At 35.1% G+C, this 16,687-nt stretch overlaps 2 protein-coding genes across 2 annotated transcripts; one reads left to right on the top strand and one right to left on the bottom strand.

The window, feature by feature from the left end:
* Positions 1–712: 712 nt before the first annotated feature.
* ccdc135 (coiled-coil domain containing 135) lies at positions 713–10,299 on the bottom strand. The gene is made up of 18 exons (XM_052597420.1): positions 10,177–10,299; positions 9,964–10,097; positions 8,374–8,548; positions 8,163–8,288; positions 7,882–8,076; positions 6,727–6,885; positions 6,435–6,653; positions 6,232–6,345; positions 6,016–6,088; positions 5,796–5,924; positions 5,355–5,483; positions 3,726–3,943; positions 3,356–3,571; positions 1,879–1,989; positions 1,691–1,801; positions 1,413–1,607; positions 1,061–1,200; positions 713–878 (listed from the first exon to the last, which is right to left on the bottom strand). Exons 2-18 carry the CDS (start codon positions 10,095–10,097, stop codon positions 794–796), a joined length of 2,529 nt encoding a protein of 842 aa, XP_052453380.1. The 5' UTR covers positions 10,177–10,299; the 3' UTR covers positions 713–793.
* A 957-nt stretch (positions 10,300–11,256) lies between these two features.
* Positions 11,257–15,036, top strand: lcat (lecithin-cholesterol acyltransferase). The gene is made up of 6 exons (XM_052598479.1): positions 11,257–11,445; positions 11,709–11,865; positions 12,383–12,498; positions 12,576–12,671; positions 13,369–13,593; positions 14,292–15,036. The coding sequence occupies exons 1-6, from the start codon at positions 11,301–11,303 to the stop codon at positions 14,867–14,869; spliced, it is 1,317 nt and encodes a 438-aa protein (XP_052454439.1). The 5' UTR covers positions 11,257–11,300; the 3' UTR covers positions 14,870–15,036.
* Positions 15,037–16,687: the final 1,651 nt, after the last annotated feature.

Here is a 16,687-nt window from a genome sequence, read left to right as displayed (position 1 = left end):
GTTTGTCCGCCTGTGCAATGCACACTACTTTTGCATTATAGATGTGGGTTAAGGTTAGGCTAAACTTTATTCAAATAATGGTTTTTGTTAAAATCATTACTGAGACATTTCTCATTCTAGTTTAAGTACTTAACTACAACAAGATATTTAAAAAACAAAAATATTAATAATAAAAAAACTAAAACAAACTTAACTGAAACTATAACGATGCGAAAAAAAACACCAACAATCCTGAAAAAATGTCTATACAAAAATATTATACTGCACAATGGTTTAATGTTTCCGGAGCAACATTATTTATATGTTATATATATATATATATATATATATATATATATGTTATATATATATATATATAATTTTTTTTTTTTTAGCCTTTATTTGGATAGGAAAGTTAATTGACAAAAAGCGAAACGGGTGAGATTGGGAAAGGTCTACAACCCAGGACTCGGGACACCCAAAGAATTACGGCTCCAACAACAACTTATATATATATATAAAAAAAAATTTACTGTATTTTATACCAAATAACTGCAGCTACTGTGAGCATGATTCTTTCAAAGCTAAAATACAAATATATTGAAATCCTACAAAGCCCAAACTTCAAAAAAAGTAGTGCATACTTGTGGCATAGTCCCCTTTTTATCGTAGTTTATCAGATATTGTCTGTATCTTGATCTTAATCATAACAAAAAGAAAATAATATCCCAAATGATGCAACAAAAAACTTTATTGAGGTCATATGTGACGGTCTGGGATAGGTGGAGTCGTATACTAGGATGCACTTGTCTTGTTACAACAAGTGACTGGCCAACCGTGGATGTCTTTTTAGTTTCTCCTCCAGTGCCAGATACTTCTGAGGTGCTCTTTCCTTGTGTCTACAAAAACAATATACAGATTTACTCGTGTTTCTAAAACAAAATGTACCAGCAATCTTGTTTACAAGGAAAAGATCTGCCCATACACTTCCAAAGCTTGGCTTTGTACCATCTTGGAAAAACTAGATACTACAAAAAGGTCATGTTTCCATATTATTCAGGAAATGATTTAAGGTGCGTACCGATTGAGTCTCATTTTGAGAACGTGGATCCTGAACATGGCGTCAGAGCAGTAGGCGAGGTAATCGTCCTCGTCCTCGTTGGACATTGTGAGATAGTTCTTCTGGTACCACTGCTGCTTCTTCTGCAACTCCTCTGTCTCCTAAACAAACAAGTTCACCAGTTCATGAAACGTTTTTCTGGCCTTCTTATCCAGGTCAAGTAACAAACCAAAGATTATATTGTTTCTGTGCCTTTAAGGGGTGGAGTCAAACATTCAAATTCATCCAATCAGATTGTAACTGCTGCTGATGTTCTGTTATATGAATTTATGTACACAGAAGGTGCTAAATCTTATTGAATGATCTAACGTGCCTTTTCCATTCTGCTCTGGATGAGGCTGGCTTTGTTAAAGAGCTGCTGTTTAAACTCATTCAGACAGTCTGTCCTCAGCTGAAGTGCGTCCTGGCGTGTGAGGACTTCTGGGAGTCCCAGTCGGACCTGAGATGGAGCCAGCAGGTCCAGCTCTTTCTCTTTCTGCCGCTGCTTCTTTTCTTTAGCCATACGTTCCTGAGGAACAAAAGGAACCAGAGGAAGGTGGGACTTTGGATCAGTGTGATGAAAGTGGCTGACTGATTAAAGCCTTGATTCACCTTTTCTTCCATGTGCAGACGGGCCGTTTCGTTCCTCGTAGGGTTGTAGATCGAGATCTGCAGGTCAGTATAACTGTCCTCTTTTTCTCTTGAAGAAAGGATGGACCTAACCTGAAGCAAACATGCTAACGTCAACACCATTGGCTAGATGAAGATGTTTTTATAATGCTGCTTGTGTACTGCAGTACCTCTTTTTCTGAATCTCTGATACAAAGTTCAACATTTTCCTCTTCTTTCATCAGTTCCACAAGCATTTCATATAACTGCAAGTTCGTGTAGGGTTTAGTGGAAGGATCCACCTCAAGATGCAAAATATAACAAGATGTAAACGCAAACACCAAATATAAACCATAACAGCGTTTTCACTGAATTCTGAAGCAAAAATGATCTCACAAGAAATCAGAACTATTTTACAAATTTGACCATTTGAAAGAAATTCCCACTCAGCAGGTTGTAAAAAAACGTACAAATGTGATTGTACGAATTTGCCAGTTAAGAATCATCACGAGACTGTTGGACACGTCACCCAATCATCTACTCCAGGGATAGGCAACTTCGGTCCTGGAGGACTGTCCTGCAGAGTTTAGCTCCAACCCTAATTAAACACGCTTGAAAAAGGCAATCAGAGTTTTCGGGATTACTAGATAAATACAGACAGGTGAGTTTTTATGAGGGCTGAAGCTAAACTCTGCAGGATAGTGGCCCTCCAGGACCGGAGTTGCCTATCCCTGATCTACTCTTTTTTTTTCTTTAATGGACAGAATTTATAAACTTTATAAAGAAAGTAAACGATTTCTTTAAGTTCACATACATTCATACATATGATTTCTAATAAACTATACCCCTAAACAACCCTCGGTGTGGAATTATCAGGTCATGTACAAATGTATGACTGAGATCGGAGAATGGCGATTCGATTCAAATCTCGCACACCACGATACGAATTCGCACACCAGTTTGTCAAAATGTAATGAGACTATTGGACATTTCACCTAATCATGTTTTACATTTAGGCAGAATTTTAATTTCTGAGTCAACTATTTTTTTAACGAACATTATAAAGAAAATCAATTATTTCTTTAAGTTCACACTAATTCATACAATTATCATATGATTTATAATAAACTATACCCCTAAACAACCCTCGGTGTGGAATTATCAGGTCATAAATGTACAAATGTATGACTGAGATCGTAAAAAGCCGATTTGATTCAAATCTCGCACACCACGATACGAATTTGCACACCAGTCTGTCAAAGTGTAACTATTGGACATTTCACTTTAATCATGTTTTACATTTAGGCAGAATTTTCATTTCTGAGTCAACAATTTCTTAAAAATCCAGATATTTGAAACCGGATTTGGTCCAGTGAGATTTTACTGTGGGTGTGGTTATGCGTTGTGATTTGGAAAAAAAAAAAAAACAGAAATGTCCTTGCTTTTAATTATTTCTCTTTTTTTTTTTTTATTACTTTATTCTGATAAAATATTACCACTTTAATTTGGTCTTGCTAGAATTTTACTCTTTTAACTTTATTACTGTTATCATAAAAAGGCCTGTTGAGTTTATTTACCTTCATCTTATAATTTTAAAGTTCCAATAAAACACAGTTGTGTAACTTATGCTTATGGAATCAACCAAAATATTTAGACGTGACATCAGACCTGAAAGCCAGACACCATCTGTGGAGTAAAAGCTTGTGCTTTCTGTGAGTCTGCCGCTTCTTTGGGTTTGATGAAGTTGAGCCAAGCTGGGATGATCCTGTCGTCCTCGAGATGAAAGGTCACTTGGATCCGTCTGTCCGACACCATGAAGATCCGTTCAGCCACATCTTTACTTGCTGGCTTAGAATGATCTCTGTGAAAGTGCTCCTCCACCCTCTGTTGGAGACCCCAAACAAAATCTCATTGACCCATTTTACCCATGTTTTGAAGGATTTTTGTTAGGAAGGCCACTAGTGCATTGTTGGTTAATGTTATACCTATAAGATAATATTGGGTTAAAGGTCAAAGCTGTTTGTTGAGAGAGCATTACCTGCAGAGGCCGTTGTTCAAGAGCCTCTCCAGCCCGAATCACTTTGATTTGCTTTCCATAAACAGCATGTCGATAAAAGAGGAAGTCAGTGCGGTCTTCAAAGGTTTCTGTCATTTCGAAAGGCTTCTCGATTCTTCTGGCTAGACCATCTGTGCGAATATGACTATAAAAGTCCATCTGACGCTCCGTCTCAGGAACTAAAGTGAGGTACCTGTGGTCTAAACAAAAATTGACTTTTAATAAGTCAGGCCTTTTGTTATCTTTTAATATTCAAGTTAATGAGTCATCAGTGATGTAATGAGTCAGATTTACAGACATCAGGATTATACAGGTGCATCTCAATATATTAGAATGTCGAGGAAAAGATCATTTATTTCAGTAATTCAACTCCAATTGTGAAACTCATGTATGAAATAAATTCAGTGCACACAGACTGAAGTAGATTAAGTCTTTGGTTCATTGTATGGAAGCCCAGGTTTCTTCGACCATGGCCTTCAGCTCATCTGCATTGTTTGGTCTCTTTTTTCTAATCTCCCTCCTGACAATATCCCATAGATTCTCTCTGGGGTTCAAGTCTGGTGAGTTTGCTGGCCAGTCAAGTAGACCAACACCATGGTAATTTAACCAACTTTTGGTGCTTTTGGCATCGTGAGCAGGTGTCAAATCCTGCTGGAAAATTAAATCAACATCTTCAAAAAGCTGGTCAGCAGAAGGAAGCATGAAGTACTCCAAGATTTCTTGGTAAACTGGTGCAGTGACTTTGGTTTTCAAAAAACACAATGGACCAACACCAGCAGATGACATTGCACCTCAAATCGTCACAGACTCTGGAAACTTAACACTGGCCTTCAAGCAACTTTGAGCTATGAGCTTCTCCACCCTTCCTCCAGACTCTAGGACCTTGGTTTCCAAATTAAATAAATAAAAAAAATTGCTCCCATCTGAAAAATGGACTTTGGACCAGTGGCAACAGTTCAGTTCTTCTTCTCCTTAGCCCAGGTAAGAAGCCTCTGTCATTGTCTGTGGTACAGGAGTGGCTTAACAAGTGGAATATGACAACTGTAGCCAAATTCCTTGACACATCTTTGTGTGGTGGCTCGTGATGCCTTGACCCCAGACTCAGTCCATTCCTTGTGAAGTTCTCTAAAATTCTTGAATCCAGTTTGCTTGACAATCCTCATAATGCTGCGGGTCTCTCGGTTGCATCTTTTTCTTAAACACTTTTTCATTCCACTCAACTTTCTGTTAACATGCTTGGATACAGCACTCTGTAAACAGCCAGCTTATTGGCAATTAATTTGTGTGACTTACACTCCGTGTGAAGGGTGGTTGTCAGAGACCATTTTGAAGGCTCAGGAAACCTTTGCAGGTGTTTTGAGTTGATTAGCTGATTGGCATGTCATCGTATTCTAATTTGTTGTGATCGTGAATTGGTGGGTTTTTGTTAAATGTGAGACAAAATCATCACAATTAAACGAACCAAAGACTTAGACTACAGTCTTTGTGCATTGAATTTATTTAATACACGAGCTTCACAATTTGAGTTGAATTACTGAAATAAACGAACGTTTCCTTGACATTTTAATTTAATGACAAGCACCTGTATTAAAAAGGTGTGTGTTAGATTACATTTGAGAGCATCGCTTCTTCCCGGCCTGAAATGCTCAGTTGTCTCATTGCTGTCTGTGTGTAGTTCTCTCTCGTCAAGATGATCACTTCGATGTTTGAACCATTCCTTAATAGTGCTGGCTTGTGTGCCTAAGAATGTGACAAAATGAGATTTTTTTCTGTGTATTATTATTTAATACAACCATATAATAAGATATACAAATTATTATCATCATTATTATATTAATCATTTAAAGGCATTATTTGAATTTGGGTTTTATATCCATTAAACATCCTTTAAAATAAATATCACTTTTAATGGATTTGTTAATATAATTTATACTTTTTTTTGATTGATTGAGTGATTTATTGATTGATTGATTGATTAATACAAATGAACATGATCAACATGATGACAAGGTGTGTTGTAACTGAAAACAGAAACATCCCTAAATATCTTACAATCGAGATCTTTATAAGTGGTGAGTTTGGTCACCAGACCATCTTTCAAAAGATAAGGGGCAAACTTCTCCAGCTTGGCCTTCCTGTACTCAATAACCTTCATACCACCTGGATAACGCATTTCCATATCTATAAAACAGAACAAAACATGTATGATAAATTAACCTCAAGTGCTAGTAGATAATGGATGAAAGGCTATATATGAGAGTGAGGACTTGACCTGCCGGTGAAATGTTTATTGTAGTCACCCAAGATGGAGGCATCTCAAACACTTTTAGCTCATCCATTTCCTCCTTCAGAAACAAAATAGGTAGTTAAATCTGAAGTAATAGATACGGAGCATAAATATAGATCTAAATACCAGGTTACGTGTGGAACTTCAACAGTTAAATCAATAATGCTATTAAACTACACGAAAATGAGAAACATTCTGTACTTCCTCCTCGTCTTCTGGCTCTTCAAGTGTCTTTGGTTCTGAAATGATTGACAGAGATTGGCCACATAACACATACTCCCATTTTGAAAGATCACCCAGGTCAAAGGTCATCTCCTGCAGACACACAAAGACCCGGTGAAATTTCCAATGCTCATCATCTTCTCTGAAAATATTCAAATGCATCCACATTAAGATATACTGACATTACAACCCAAAGTGCAATCTTGCTTGTTGACCCAGTAGTTTTGATGGTTCCAGACGCTCTCTATGCCCAGGAAGTTCTCATTGGTGGTGGAGTAGCTCTTGCCCGTCAGAGGGTCAATGAAGAAGTTCTCAGGTATTTCCCGGTTCCCTGCGAGCAGCAGAACCCAGCAGTGAACTCTCAAGCCCCGAAGAGGATCGGGTGGTGGACGTTCTCGCTCCTGTTTAAGAGGAACTGATGAAAATGCAAGTAAAAAATCAAACAGAATTTCCCTGAAACATTCTTTTCCCGACCTTCTGAAGTCTCTCTGCATCCAGTTGCTTCTTCAGTGCGGCTGCTTCAGCTTCTGCTTGCTGTTTCTCCTCTTGACGCCTTTCAAAGTTGCTTTGCAAGTCACGTGGAGGTTTTACAGAGTATTTCTTTATCGGCTTCTTTGGTTCCTCTATTTTATCCTGAGCAGGTCATGGAAAAATCACAACATGAACAATGAATCCAGTTTAGATAGATTTCAACCACTCAAGGAAATATGGGTTTTAAAAGATACTATACAACTTATTGGGTAATTGTGGAAATACTTCAGGGAGAATGCCAATTATAAATTGATCTCCAACTAAATTTTGCAAAAATACATAAAATATGTGAAAATACAATATTAACAACAAAATTTGAAAAAGCTAAAGTTCAGCTACACTTTTCATTGTCCCACCCACATTAAAATAATGTTATCAAAGTAATGTACAAATATATGACTCACATCATCATTTTACATCAATAATCTTTATTTATTATTATTACAAAATTAACTACAAAACTAAATACATTTATTATCATTTAAAAAGTAAAAAAATTCTAATTCATTTATATAATGTATAATTAAAATAATCTTGTATTAAGGCATAAAAAGCATGTAAATACATTAATATGATACTTTTTGCATGTCATAGGCCAGGACTGAAATACGACTCTCAATAAATATTTATTTATTCATTTGATTATTTCTAAACCAACCACATTTAGAACAATTTCTAAATTAACACATGTATTTAATTTATATATTATATATTTATATATTCATTATAATACTATTGTTATAGGTCAGGCTTAAAATACAAATATTTATTTATTTATTACTTACTAAACTAACTACATAAATTCTAGTTATTTCTAAATTAATAAATAATTTATATTAAATATAGCTTTGCCAGTTAAGCGTCATAAAGCATGTAAAAATATTATTATGACACTATATGTATTTTATAGTTCAGGCTTAAAATGCAACGGTCAATTATATTTAATTTCCTGCTCAATCTATGCACCATAGGATACATGACATGAAAACCGCTGAAGACCCTTGGTACAAGGGTCGTTAAACTTATTTTACATGCAAAGTGAAATATTTTATTATTTTACCTCTATAATTGATTCATATCTGCATAAGTTGTGCTTACTTGTATTTGTGGCTGCAGTAGGGGACACTCTTGTCGTGACTGATCAAGAAGACACATCTCTTTTGTAGCGTAGCCACTGACGCAGTAAGCATTGTATCCTGCGCCCAACAACAGGCTACACAGCACTATGGAGAAATCAAAACACGTTCCTCTTTGAGTCTGCAGAACCCAGGTGGGCGATGACAGCTGCTTGGGCTAGAAAGAACAGAAATGAAATAAAAGCATGTTTTTGAGTCCAAGATGCTAAAACAACCATCATAAGTCAAGTCGGATTCTCTCACAAGTTCAAACGGTGGATCCAGAAGCTCCAACGAGAGATAATCAGCCACAAAACTGGCACATCCCTCCCAGTCGTACAGTTCAGGATACGGCAGCAAGGTGCTTCGCAAAGTGGTGCTTACAAATTTCTGTTGATATACATTGGAATAATAAAATGTAACGGAAAATAGAGGTAATGTTGGCATGTCTGTAAAGCATATTTACTGTACGCACCTGAACACCGCACTCATTCACAGGACACAGCAGAAGCGCTTTGCGATCAGGGTACAAAAGCACATACTGCTGCCGGAAGTTTTCTGCCATCGCTAGCATGAGCTTCTCCTGGGAGGAGTTCTCCTTGTATGAGGATGGACATTTGGAAAGGGCCACTCGAGGTCTTGGCTTTGTGCTGTAGAAATACAAAAATAAAGACCAACAAACAGAAATAAGATGATTTGTTTCTTTGTTTATTTAAATCTGTTGTATTGTTGCATGTGACCCATGTTTTAATGTTGTGATAAATTGACCTACATTACCTGTATATATTCAAATAACACTTTAAATATGAAATAATTCACATTGCAACGGGATTTTTGTAATATGTGCATGCAAAAATCTGATTATAACTATCATGATATGATACAACTATAAACTACTTATATATGATTTTCTTAAAAGTGGTCAGAAGACTATTTCAGTTTGTCTGAAAGTCTGCTTCCAAAACCTGTGTTTAAATTTTTTATGAATAATAATTGTAACATTTACTTGCATTACTTGCTTTAAGAATGTATATCTTCAAATAGATTCAAACATTACATTTAATATTAAATAATGAATGAGCATTAAGATTTGTAATGCTGTTATTTACATGATATTTGTAATTTGTAACTTCATTTGAAAATGTTTTTATTACATTATTTATTACATTATCATTAACACAGTGCAATACAAATATATTACACCATAATTTTAAACTTATGCTGATTTATAATAATAATAATAATAATAATAGTAATTGTAAAGAAGTGCAAAAAGGGTGACTCACATTGCTGATTGCTGCATAATAAAAATGAAGAAAATAAGACTGAGATTGATTATGTATTCATTTATTGGATGCAATTTGTTCCCCCTTTTAATTTTTGAAATATGACATGGGCTACTATTATAGAGTTTATTAATATTTTGAATTATTTATTTTTTATATATATATTATAATTGCTTTATTTTCATTTATTTAAAAGGTATGTTGTGTCGCTGGGTAATTTTTTTGTGGTTTTGTAATTTTTATTAGTATTTGTTTATGTAGTTTTTATTTATTTATTTTTATTTTTTGTTTGTTTTAGGTTAATTATTACTTTATTGAAAACGAAAAATGTTGCCTTGGCAAATAGCTGAAATAAAGATTTGTATATTTTACTTTATTTCAGTTATTGTTTGTTTTGTTTTAGTTAAGGGATCTTTTAATTTTATGATTTTAGTTTTAGTAAATTATAATAACCCTGACAAGGATTTGTTTATTGACATTGTTAGTTACAATATAGCACACTATACAATGAGGCCATGGTGGGTAAGTACCCCCATCTCCATGCACTAATGTACCCTATAGTTTTGTTAAAGTAAAGAGTTTAAGGTGTTTGGTGACCTTATTAGTCTGCTACGTTACCCCACAAGTACATGACCTGATATACCACCCATGTTTGTGGCTAATGATTAAGACCATTGTAAACAGCAAGCGCGTGCACGTGAGAGGAACTTCTATGGAGAAACGCTGAACATTGCTTAAACATGAGTTTACCACATGTTGATGAACTTTAGTAACCTCACATGTTTGTGACCGTAGGGGTTATTCGTATGTTTGACAGGCTGCTCTCCAGATCCCGCGCGCTCTCTTCATCATCCTCTTCATCGTCTGTTACAGTAACGTCCTCCTCATAGTCCTCCTCCGGTAACACTTCCATCTAAAACAAGCCAGGCACATATTGAGAAATCTAGTACATATTTAATCGACAGAAGTTATCAGTGCATTTGAGAACTTACAGTTTAACAAAGTGAATCTCTCTTTACTCCGTTCGCCCTAAAATTAAATTTCTAAATCGAAATTTAGCAAAGGGAACCCTGTTACTTGTTTACGTCCCGTAATTTGGTTTCCATGGCGACGAGGATTCGCTGACGTATCAATAAGGGGGTGGAGTCGACAACGTTCTCGTCTTTTCTAAAATAACTTATTATTATTATTTTTATTATTATTATTATTATTATGATTTTGAATTGAATTAAATTAAAGTATGTTATATTTATAAATATAAGTCAGAAACATGTGAAAACATTCGCTATTTATTTAACTTACTAAAGTTTATACTTATACTGCTAAAGCTCCTGCAGCAAAATAATGCATGTAACGTTACTTATTTTACCTTTTAACTTTCTGATTTATTTATTTATTTTTATTGTTGTTGTTGTATGTATTACATGCTGTACTGCCAGAATGTACCTCGGTTACCGTTCGTTTCCTGTGAGTTATGAAAACGTCATTTTTTGGATGTTCTCTAAACGTTCATGGGTTTTTAAAATGTTTTTCTTGTTTCTCTACAGACGTTAATAGAACCTACCATTTTATAATTTTGCAAACATGAATGCTACTTTTGAATGTTTTCTGAACGTTCTGAAAAGTAGCGTCATTAAAAAATGTTCCATCTAAAACGTTCCAGAAGAAAGAATAATGATTTTGTGCTAAAGTTTTTAGAACATTATTATTAAAGGCCAGATAACATTATATTGACGTTACCTCAAATACTTTTGTTTGCCAAAGTTCTGAAAAGTTGTTTGTTGTTGTTTTATATATAATTTAAAAAAATTAACACACTCTTTTGTTTTTTTTGTTTTTACAAATTTTGACGTGAAATAATACGTGATTATATTTCCAACACACTCGTGATTTTTATTGTGCCTTTGATTGACACAAGTTCGTTTCGTGCATATTTACGCCTTAACGCATTGTCATTGAAATATATCCTTCTAATGTAATCAGCAAACACAGTAGATGATCAGAGTGTTTACGGTCCGGTGACCGCCCCCTCGCGACGCCTCATTGGACGAACGCATTAATACGAACTGAAGCTGCTGGGAATCAGAGGCAGACAGCCAACACAGACACAAACACAATGGGACGTTCGCGTTCCTTCAAATGCATTGCATTTCTTCTGGTTGCACTGCACCAAACCTCTGGATTCTGGTTATTTAACGTTATCTTCCCTCCGACGGCCAAACCTCGCGTCATAAATAACAGCACTCCTCCTCTTATCATAGGTAAGCAATCTTACATTCATAGTTGGCTATTTAAGTTTAGAGTTCGTTTAATGTGTTTTCTTCATTGATTAATTTATTTAGCATAAAACCATATATCATTATAAGACAGAATAGATAACAAATGGACCTTTCATGCACTTTGAAAAAAAAGTTAAAATCTATAATTTGTGTACAGATTGTTGCAAGGTCTACTTTTGTCAATATAATATGTATCTGGTTAAGTTAGACTTTGAATTTTACCTTTATGACTCCTTTTTTAACAGTACCTGGAAATCTGGGTAATCGCCTTGAGGCCAAAATAGACAAGCCCACACTGGTACACTGGATGTGTTACAAGAAAACTGAGGACTGGTTCCCTCTCTGGATTGACTTAAACATGTTTATGCCCATTGGAATTGACTGCTGGATTGATAATATAAGGTAAACTCACTTTGTAACATTATAAGTTAGGTGACTTTACTGTAACTTAATGCAACCTTGCTGAATAAACCTATTACTTTTTAATTCAGCATACATTTTAAAACCAAAAACTTGAGCGGTAGTGTGTGTATGTGCTTATATATCAATACTTTTATGTTTGCAATATAGTGTTACTCAATTTTTAAACTTGTTTTGTTGTCTTATGTGTGCACATTCACAGAGCAACCCTTTCTAGGTACCTCTGATTTATTGACTGCTGTTTCCTAATCATCCTCAGTTCTGTATTTCAGGTCATTGACCTTTTGTCTATTGTTTTTGGAGGGTTGTCAGAAACTGATGTCATAAGACAGGCCAGTGTATCATAATCAATATTTGGTAGCTCTCTAATGTCCTAACTTGGTTTAGTTAAACAACGCTGAATCAGGTTATCTCCCCGCTTTTTGTAACCTTGAAAGAATACAATTTCTTGCCTCAGATTTTATATGATTGTTACATTCGTTTTTGTGTGTGTGTGTAGAATTGTGTACAACAGGACAACTCGGAAGACATCTAATGCGCCCGGGGTGGAAGTCAGAGTCCCTGGATTTGGACAGACGTACCCTATAGAGTTTCTTGACTTAAACAAGCTGACAGGTGAGTATAGAGTGACATTATAATGAACTTCTTTCCTTACAACATCTGAATTTTTATTCTGATGTACGTTTTTATAGGTTATTTTCACACCATGGTTCAACATTTGGCCAGCATTGGATATGTGCGAAATGAGACTGTCCGTGGTGCTCCGTATGACTGGAGAATCGCTCCAAGTAAGTGAAATCACAGTGACAGGCGACAACAAATATTTCGCCATAGTGTAGAAACAAATAGTTGAATGTACTCACTTCATCAGGACTACTCAACAGTCAGCAGAGTTCAACTCTAACTCAAATCAAAAATGCATGACCATGAGTATCAAGGTCTTCGGTGTTACATGAAAATGACTGTCTGGAGTGTTTGATTAGGGTTGGAGTCAAACTGTGCAGGACAGTGATCCTCCTGGACTGGAGTTGTATAGTCCTACTCTACAGAACATAATTATCTCTACATATGCTTTGCATATTTATTGTGTTTTCATATACATTTACTGTATATAATATACAGAGGCAATTCAAAATCAAAGTAAACATTTAAACCCACTCAATAGACAGTGTAGTCAAGCAAACTTTTTTCAAAATATATACAGTATGTGTTTGTATTTATATATATATATATATATATATATATATATATATATATATATATATATATATATATATATATATATATATATATATATATATACATAATAAATATACACAGAACATATTATGCAAACAAAAACATTTATTTTTGTTGCGATTAATTGCGATTAATCGTTTGACAGTGCAATACTAATATATATATATATATATATATATATATATATATATATATATATATATATATATATATATTCTGTGAATGTTTCTGTTTGGTACCATATAGATGAGCAGGAGGAGTATTTTTCACGTTTGAAGAATCTGGTGGAGGAGATGTACAATGAGTACAAGCAACCAATATACCTTCTGGGCCACAGCATGGGCAACAACTACATCCTGTACTTCCTGAACCAGCAGACTCAGCACTGGAAAGACCACTACATTAAGGGCTTCATCTCTCTGGGAGCACCTTGGGGTGGCGCTGTGAAGCCCCTCAGAGTCTTAGCATCAGGTACAGTAAAAAAAACATCCATAATACTGTCTGTAAAACAGTTATATTATGAAATATTGCTAATATTTAAAATAACTGTTATATAACTTATATTATATATCCTGTGATGGTAAAGCTGAATTTTCAGCACCATAACTCCAGTATTAAGTGTCTCATGATACTTCAGAAATCTAAATATGCTGATTTGCTGCTTCAAAAAAATCGTAATATTACCAATTTTGAAAAAAAAAGATTTTCAAAAGAAGTCTCTTTACAACCCTGATAATTCATATATTAATATAGTATGTGTAAATATTCTGAATTATACTTTATTTATATTTTTTTTCTGTAAATTAAAATTTATTTGACTCTTTAGTCATTTTGTTATGTTTTTATATATATCAGGGCTGGTAAGCGATTTTAAATTTTTTATCTAATAAATTAATTAATTATATACATTGTGTGTGTGTGTGTGTGTGTGTGTGTGTGCGCGTCTGCGTGTGTGTGTGTGTGTGTGGGGAAACTGATATATTGATGCATTCTAGCTACAAAAAATAGTCATACTAAAACATGCAGACATAGAATATAAAATACTGATTATTTTGATTGTAAACAATACTTTAGTTTTAATATAATTGCTATTTGGTTACCTACTGTTTTAACACATATAAAAGATTTAAGCCTTTAGAGTTTTAGTCTTTATTTAATGCCTTTTTTAGGTGAAAACGATGGCATTCCCTTTGTGTCCAATATAAAAATCCGGGAAGAGCAACGAATGACCACCACAAATCCGTGGATGATTCCTTCTGAGGAGGCTTGGCCCAAAGACCACACCTTCATCTCCACCCCCTTTTTCAACTACACCAACCAAGACTATCAACAGTTCTTCAAAGACATCAAATTTGAGGATGGCTGGTATATGTGGGAGGACACCAAAAACCTCACGGCCGGTCTGCCCACCCCCGGCGTCGAGGTCTACTGTCTCTATGGGGTGGGTCTCCCTACACCCGTCACATATGTGTACGACGAACAGTTTCCAAACACCGACCCCATAGATATTATTTACGATGACGGCGATGACACTGTCGGCAGCCACAGCATGAGTCTCTGTAGGCGCTGGATAGGGAAACAGGAACAGGCCGTGCACGTGAAAGAGTTCAGAGGCATGGCTCATTTGGACATGGTCTTCAATCACAAGGTTCTCACAGCAATCCAGAAGATTTTGGAGGGAAAGTACCATGAGATAACGGTGGACAGCTCTGAAGAGCCTCCATCTCTTAGCCTAGGTTTTGTGTGACATTAGAAGTGTCCTGATCTCATGTACAAAAGTATGACTTATATATCTCTTTGTATTGGTTTATTTTAATAGACATGACATACTTGTTTGTTACAGTGTATTATACAGAATTTATCAAATGTATTTAATCTGTACATTAAAGCCACCATAGCTCTTAAAGTGTGAAATGGGCTGGATGTTTCTTTTTTTGCATAACATAGCATAACTTGAACTGTCTATGCTGCCATAATATGTTAATAACATTTCATATTTTTTTTAAGAAGGATCATATGTGTTCCTGTAGCTCAATTGGTAGAGCACTGCGTTATTAAGCGCAAGGTTGGGGGTTTGATTCCCCGGGAACACATGATAGGTAAAAAAAATGATAGCCTGAATGCATTGTAAGTCGCTTTGGATAAAAGCATCTGCTAAATGCATAAATTTAATTTAATTTTAAATATGTGACCATGTCATATGTGACTCATTTTATGGGTCAAAATTATCGATTTTTCCTTTATGCCAAAGATAATTAGGATAGTAAAGATCATTGTACATCATATATTTTTTACATGTTTTTTACAGCATTGCTTATTATAACCAATCATACATGATTTTGTTGAGCTTAGAAATGCAGTAGCCAATCAGAGGTGTTCAAACTATTAATCGCTGAAACCCCAGAGTTTGCAACAAAGTCCCGATGTACTTACGATGTAAGTTAGTTAGAGATTATTTTACCACTTAACACTAGCTAGACTGAATGCTCATTTAGCTGAATGTTCTTTCACTGCATGATTCAGTAACACCTAATAAAATACATTTAGAATGCTCCCAAAATTCAAGATATAGGGGAAGAAAATGTACAGGTGCTGGTCATATAATTAGAATATCATCAAAAACTTGATTTATTTAAGTAATTCCATTCAAGAAGTGAAACTTGTATATTATATTAATTCATTACACACAGACTGATATATTTCAAATGTTTATTTCTTTTCATTTTGATGTTTATAACTGACAACTAAGGAAAATCCCAAATTCAGTATCTCAGAAAATTAGAATATTGTGAAAAGGTTGAATATTGAAGACACCTGGTGCCACACGCTAATCAACTAATTAACTCAAAACACCTGCAAAGACTTTAAATGGTCTCTCAGTCTAGTTGTGTAGGCTACACAATCATGGGGAAGACTGCTGACTTGACAGTTGTCTAAAAGACGACCATTGACACCTTGCACAAGGAGGGCAAGACACAAAAAGTCATTGCAAAAGAGGCTGGCTGTTTACAGAGTTCTGTGTCCAAGCGCATTAATAGAGGCGAAAAAAAAGGAACTTCTTTAAACCTTTTGCAGTTTTATCCATCACAATGCTATGCAGACAGCTTTCTATCAGATCAATTAATTTACTTTATAAATGCACATTTGGAGTCTGTAAGCTTTACTATTAGAGTGCTTCCCTTTGTTTTTATTAAAGCACACTGATATTGTGGATATTTTTCTTACAAAAACACATGGATTCACTACAGGAGGCCTTTATTCACCCCCCGAGCCATGTGAGGCACTCTATTTATGGATGGATGTGGTTTATTTGACTGTTTTTGTACTGTTAAAAAAACACCCGCCTATTGCCATTATACAGCTTGGAAGAGCAAGGATAATTTTTTATATAATCCAATTGGATTCGTCTGAAAGAAGAAAGCCATGCTCACATATTTTGCCATGAGGGTGAGTAAAACATGCATTTTTGGATTAACTAACCCTTTAAGAGTCATGCTTTACTCTGGAACATGCAGTGCAACAAACTATTGTTTAAAAGGAATATCTCTTTACACCAAAATATTTT

This window comes from Carassius gibelio, chromosome B25 (genome assembly GCF_023724105.1).
Source record: "Carassius gibelio isolate Cgi1373 ecotype wild population from Czech Republic chromosome B25, carGib1.2-hapl.c, whole genome shotgun sequence".
Lineage (NCBI taxonomy): Eukaryota > Metazoa > Chordata > Actinopteri > Cypriniformes > Cyprinidae > Carassius > Carassius gibelio.
Note: the sequence above shows the minus strand (reverse complement) of the source record. Positions and strands in the feature narration are given on the sequence as shown.

Excerpts from the sequence above, each read along its gene's own strand:
- lcat (XM_052598479.1), top strand. The coding sequence starts at position 11,301 with ATGGGACGTTCGCGTTCCTTCAAATGCATTGCATTTCTTCTGGTTGCA. Across the intron at positions 11,446-11,708 it reads CACTCCTCCTCTTATCATAG|TACCTGGAAATCTGGGTAAT; the intron begins GTAAGCAATCTT and ends CTTTTTTAACAG. Across the intron at positions 11,866-12,382 it reads TGCTGGATTGATAATATAAG|AATTGTGTACAACAGGACAA; the intron begins GTAAACTCACTT and ends GTGTGTGTGTAG.
- ccdc135 (XM_052597420.1), bottom strand. The coding sequence starts at position 10,097 with ATGGAAGTGTTACCGGAGGAGGACTATGAGGAGGACGTTACTGTAACA. Across the intron at positions 6,654-6,726 it reads ATGCAGAGAGACTTCAGAAG|GAGCGAGAACGTCCACCACC; the intron begins GTCGGGAAAAGA and ends CCTCTTAAACAG. Across the intron at positions 6,089-6,231 it reads AGCCAGAAGACGAGGAGGAA|GAGGAAATGGATGAGCTAAA; the intron begins GTACAGAATGTT and ends TTGTTTCTGAAG.